The following is a 4,778-nucleotide window of genomic DNA, read 5'->3' as shown; positions in this document are numbered from 1 at the left end:
TTGCTGAAAAAGACTTTATTTTCAGATAAATCTTCACAATAGATAAAAATCATTGTTCCATTCAGCACTAATGTAAAATTCCAAGTAACAAACAGTAAACAATGAAACACAGACCATGATTCGGAGCCTATTGAGAGCTGAGTGGATGTGTTAGGATTTAGTGTCATGTGCTGGGAATTCTGGGACATTATGATTGGGCGCTTTTGAAGAGAGGGTCTGAGCTGAGGTCTCTGTCTCCCAACAGGCGTCTGTATCAGTCTGATATTAGATTCAAATAAATAGACTTTAAAATGTCAGATTAGATAGAGAGAGTGCTCAGTGATAAGTAAGAGGTTTAGATTCCTGCCAAGTTTGCCCTGTAGAGTTTGGCGAACATTCTTTTAGGTCCTCATGTACTAAATTGATGTCAGTTAAGGTGAGCTCTTTGGAAGGGAGCTGTTTGCACTGTTATGTAAACTCATCACGTTCGGCTCCTGTAAAGTTCTCATAGAGTTTCCATTCAATATTCGCAATGTAAACGAGTTATGTTAACTCTTTGAGGGATGTTAATTTTAACTGCCTATGCTTTATCAACTAAAGGAGTTCAATCTGATAAAAGATAATGAAGAGCAGGAAATTTGTTCAGAGGAAGCATTCTTGGCACCGTGATTTATAATCTCAGTGAAGTGAACTGAAGTGACAGGAGCAAATGTGTAATGATATTGATGCTGTAGAGGAACTAGTGGCAGATATAACTGATATAATAAACTGATATAATAACTGAGTCCTGGTGCTACCTCACAATTTTATTTAGAGTTGACAAAATGACTGGCATTCTTCCATTTTCATTAAGACTTGCTCTTGTCACTGGTGCCTAATCCCTGATTGTGTCTGTCATATCCCAACCATCAGCATAAAAATCTTATCACAAGATTGGGAACTGGGGAAGAGTTCAGCTTAAAAATAAGGGCTGTCCCATTTAAAACAAATGAGGGGAGATTTTTATTCCTCTGAGGGTCATAGGTCTTCGGAGCTACCTCTCCCAGGGAGTGGTGGAGAAAGAGGCCACTCAGTCTTTGTTTGGCAAAGGTAAATAGATTCTTGACTGAAAAGCGAATCAAAGATTTTTATAGGGGAGGCAGGAATATTGATTTGAGGCCACAATCTGATTAGCCAGGCTAGATGGGCTGAATGGCCTACTTCTCATATCTCTATGTTCATTTAAGATTCAAGTCCAAGGTGACTTCTTTGCCCAAATGCACTCTTTTTACCCAAGCAGCAAAAAAAATTGCTAGACATAATTCATGCAATGTTCTCTTACCTTACTCCCTGCCCTTTGGAAATAAATGGTGGAGGGGCAAGTCCCATGGAACCTAAACGAACTCTTCAGTCTCAGTGAAAGAGCACCTGATTAATATAGCTATTAAAAAAAAGTAAACCAGAAATCAATGAATCCTGGTTTGGATTCTGTAGACTCTTTCCTGAGATAGACATATAATTTCTTTTGTTCCCTGAATTTTCATTCCTTGGGAGTAGATTTTGTCTTTGTGCCATGAATTCCGTGGAAATAAAAAAAACAATGGGATGTTCAAGGAGCTTCTGAAATGCTATCACACATCTTATATGATGGTACAAAGTATGTATGTATGAAGCAGATATAATGGGAGATCCACTGACCAGGGAAAATCCAACTCCCTTGTTCCCAAGCAGTGCTCAGTATGAACAGCATGGAGAAGCAAATCTCATGGGTTTGTTACAGTGGGCCAGTTAAGAGTCAACAATGTTGTGGCACTGGAGTCACACACTGGCCAGTTGCCTTTTTCTCAAGAGCTGTAACAGCCTCTTTAATCGTGACTGCCACATATTCCTTCTGCCTTGTTTGAACCCTGATGAAATGCAGCCACACCACATAATCCCATGTGGCAATTTGTGTCTGTGACTCACCAACCTTATTAGTTACATGATATACACTCAATTTAAACCACCTTTGTCACTTGGAGGTGCACCGAGATTGTGAAATACTTCAACAGTAGAATCCTTCAGTTTCAGGTTAGTGAGACACACCATTGAGAATAATTAGAGAGAGAAACAAGCATACAGTCATTATCCAGCAATGGTCAGTAAAACCACTTAAAGCCATTGGTCGTTTTGGGTTAAATCTTCAAATATATAACATCCATTGCACAGAGCCACTGTACCCCACGTTGAGATCCTTTCACTGTTGGGATAAGCAGTCTGTAAAAGGTGCTGCGGTCTGAGTGCAGAAGACAGTAATGCTTTATCTCCTCCCCGATGACCATATCTATCACCATTTTTATCTCTGTAACCCATTTATAGTCTGGTAGCGATCACAAAGATTTCTGGGTCCTGCTGTGGGACTTTACTGCGAACCACCACCGAGCTTCCTCCCATTCTCTTCCGGTTGATTTTCCGAAACTCCTCATTGATTTCCAGGATAGTTTTTCCTTTTGTTTCCGGGAGAATGATGAAGATGAACACAGCGATGACCAGGCAGTCGCCCAGGAAAATCAGGAAGCAGAATGGTCCCAGTCCCTCCTGAAAGAAGCAGAAAGAGAACAGGGTCAGGCTGGGTAAAGTGAACAAACCCTTGCAGTTTAATGAGAACAGGTCAGTTATATGATATGGTGATAGATAAGATGAGCTAACAGATCTGTAGTCAATAATTTGTACTCGAAAACTATATTGCTGAGAACAAAAACAGAAATGGCTGGAAAAACTCAGCATGTCTGGCAGCATCTGTGGAGAGAAATCAGAGTTAACGTTTTGGGTTGAGTGGCCATTCCTCAGACCTGAAACATTAACTCTGATTTCTCTCCACAGATGCTGCCAGACCTGTTGAGCTTTTCCAGCCATTTCTGGTTTTGTTTCTGATTTACAGCATCCACAGTTTTTATATTACAGAGAACTTGTGTATAAATAAATCAAATTATTGGAACTCCTGAGAGGCAAACATTAGGTAAAGCAGAGAGTGAGATGCAGCACACTAAGAGTGGAGACGGTATAGTCTAAGGCTACGGTCTCTCAGTATTCAGGTCTGGAGCCAAAGCCCTGTGGCAGCTGAATCCATAAAGGCAGATCAGCAAGAGGCTGTCTCAGTAAAAAAAACAAATGAAACCACTTGCCCCCATCTTTGCTTATCAGACTTACTCTGCTCATTCATATTTAAACTAAACAAAATCCAAACAACATTATATCAGATCTCCCAGCAATACCTCAAAGGACTTCAGATGTAAATGAACATTGGAATACAGTTGATGATGACAACCATTTTGCACAGAGCAACAATAAGAACAATGATTAAACAGTGAATCTGTTCTTTGTGCAGCTTAAAAGAAAAATGTTGCCAGGAAATCTCCTGGATCTTTAAATAGTCTTTCATGTTGACCTGAGAAGGCAGGTAGGGGTTCTTTCTGACTCTAACAATGCAGCACTCCCTCAGTACTGCAAAGGGAACATGAGCCTAGGTTCCAAGTCAATGCAACTACCATTGATTTTTAAAAAAAATGTCTGGTTCACTAACATCATTTCGGGAAGGAAGTCTGCCATCCTTACCCAGTGGTAGACTCTTAACTGCCTTCTGAAATGGCTAAGCAAGTCTTTCAATTCATCAGGGGAAATTGTGGATGGTTGACAAATACAGTCAGTGATGCCTAGATCCCATAAAAGAATGAAAAATAATGGAGTGGAACCAGAAAGCTGACTGTTCTGATGCAGGAGTAAATGAGTTATTATCGGGTCAAAGTGAAGTAGGAAAAACAGAGAGGACTTTAAAAAAAGCTTATCCTTTCGGACATTTTTGGAGCTGTTTTTCAGTTTATTTTTAATGTCTTCCAAACTCTTAACCATGAATTCTTCTTTTAATCAGTCATATAAATTCTCTCGAGGCCCCAGGGCTAAAAAATGGTTATCTTATAAGGAACTGTTGCATTGACAAGGTCTGTATTACCTTTGAGTGCTGAAGATTAAAGTGTGTTTACAGTGGTTAAATGGTTTTAAAAATAGATAGTGATAGTTCCACTGATGGTGGAGCTCCAGATGAATGATAGAACTTTAAGTCAAGATGTAAATTGTCCAGGAGTGATGTCACCCCTTCTTCACAGAAAGGTATTGAAATCTGAAGCGTACTCCCCCAACAAGCTACTGGGACAGTAGAAAATTTAAGCTCCGGATGGATGGGTTAAATGGACATGACATTAGAATATGATGATTAAAAAAAAACACAAGGATATTTAAAGATAGAAAGGGACAGATACTCTATGTACGCAGATTTGTGTTGTTTCTATGTAAGAGTCAACCCCCAGACTTTGGCTCCAAAATCTTTAACTGAAGAAGGGCTTATGCCCGAAACGTCGATTCTCCTGTTCCCTGGATGCTGCCTGACCTGCTGCGCTTCTCCAGCAACACATTTTCAGCTCCAAAATCTTTAATTTGTTTGAATAACGTGTGTTAGTTTTGGGAGCAAGATCGTTGGGAACAGCCTGGTGTAGTGCTGCCCAAACATTTTCCCACTGATACCAAAGCTTGAAAATGGTCATGGTTGAAAAATGTGATGCTGGAAAAACACAGCAGGCCAGGCTGCATCCGAGGAGCAGGAGAATCGACGTTTCGGGCAGAAGCCCTTCTTCAGGAATGAGGCTAGTGTGCCAGGCGGGCTGAGTTAAAAGGTAGGGGGGAGGGGGTACGATAGGTGGAAGGAGGTGAGGGTGAAGGTGATAGGTCGGAGAGAGGGTGGGGGCGGAGAGGTCGGGAAGAAGATTGCAGGTCAAGAGGGCGGTGCT

General features: G+C 40.9%; 1 protein-coding gene across 1 annotated transcript in view; it reads right to left on the bottom strand.

Annotated features, from left to right (window-relative positions):
• The window catches only part of LOC122562850 (solute carrier family 2, facilitated glucose transporter member 11-like), a 22,186-nt gene continuing 17,408 nt past the window's right edge, over window positions 1-4,778 (bottom strand). Inside the window, exon 12 of the mRNA XM_043716130.1 lies at window positions 1-2,535. Within this exon, the coding sequence (XP_043572065.1) occupies window positions 2,311-2,535 (225 nt within the window). The 3' untranslated portion in view covers window positions 1-2,310. The remainder of the gene's footprint in view (window positions 2,536-4,778) is intronic.

Source organism: Chiloscyllium plagiosum, chromosome 25, assembly GCF_004010195.1.
Source record: "Chiloscyllium plagiosum isolate BGI_BamShark_2017 chromosome 25, ASM401019v2, whole genome shotgun sequence".
Taxonomy (NCBI): domain Eukaryota; kingdom Metazoa; phylum Chordata; class Chondrichthyes; order Orectolobiformes; family Hemiscylliidae; genus Chiloscyllium; species Chiloscyllium plagiosum.
The sequence above is the reverse complement of the archived record's forward strand: the minus strand, read 5'-3'. Positions and strand labels throughout refer to the sequence as shown.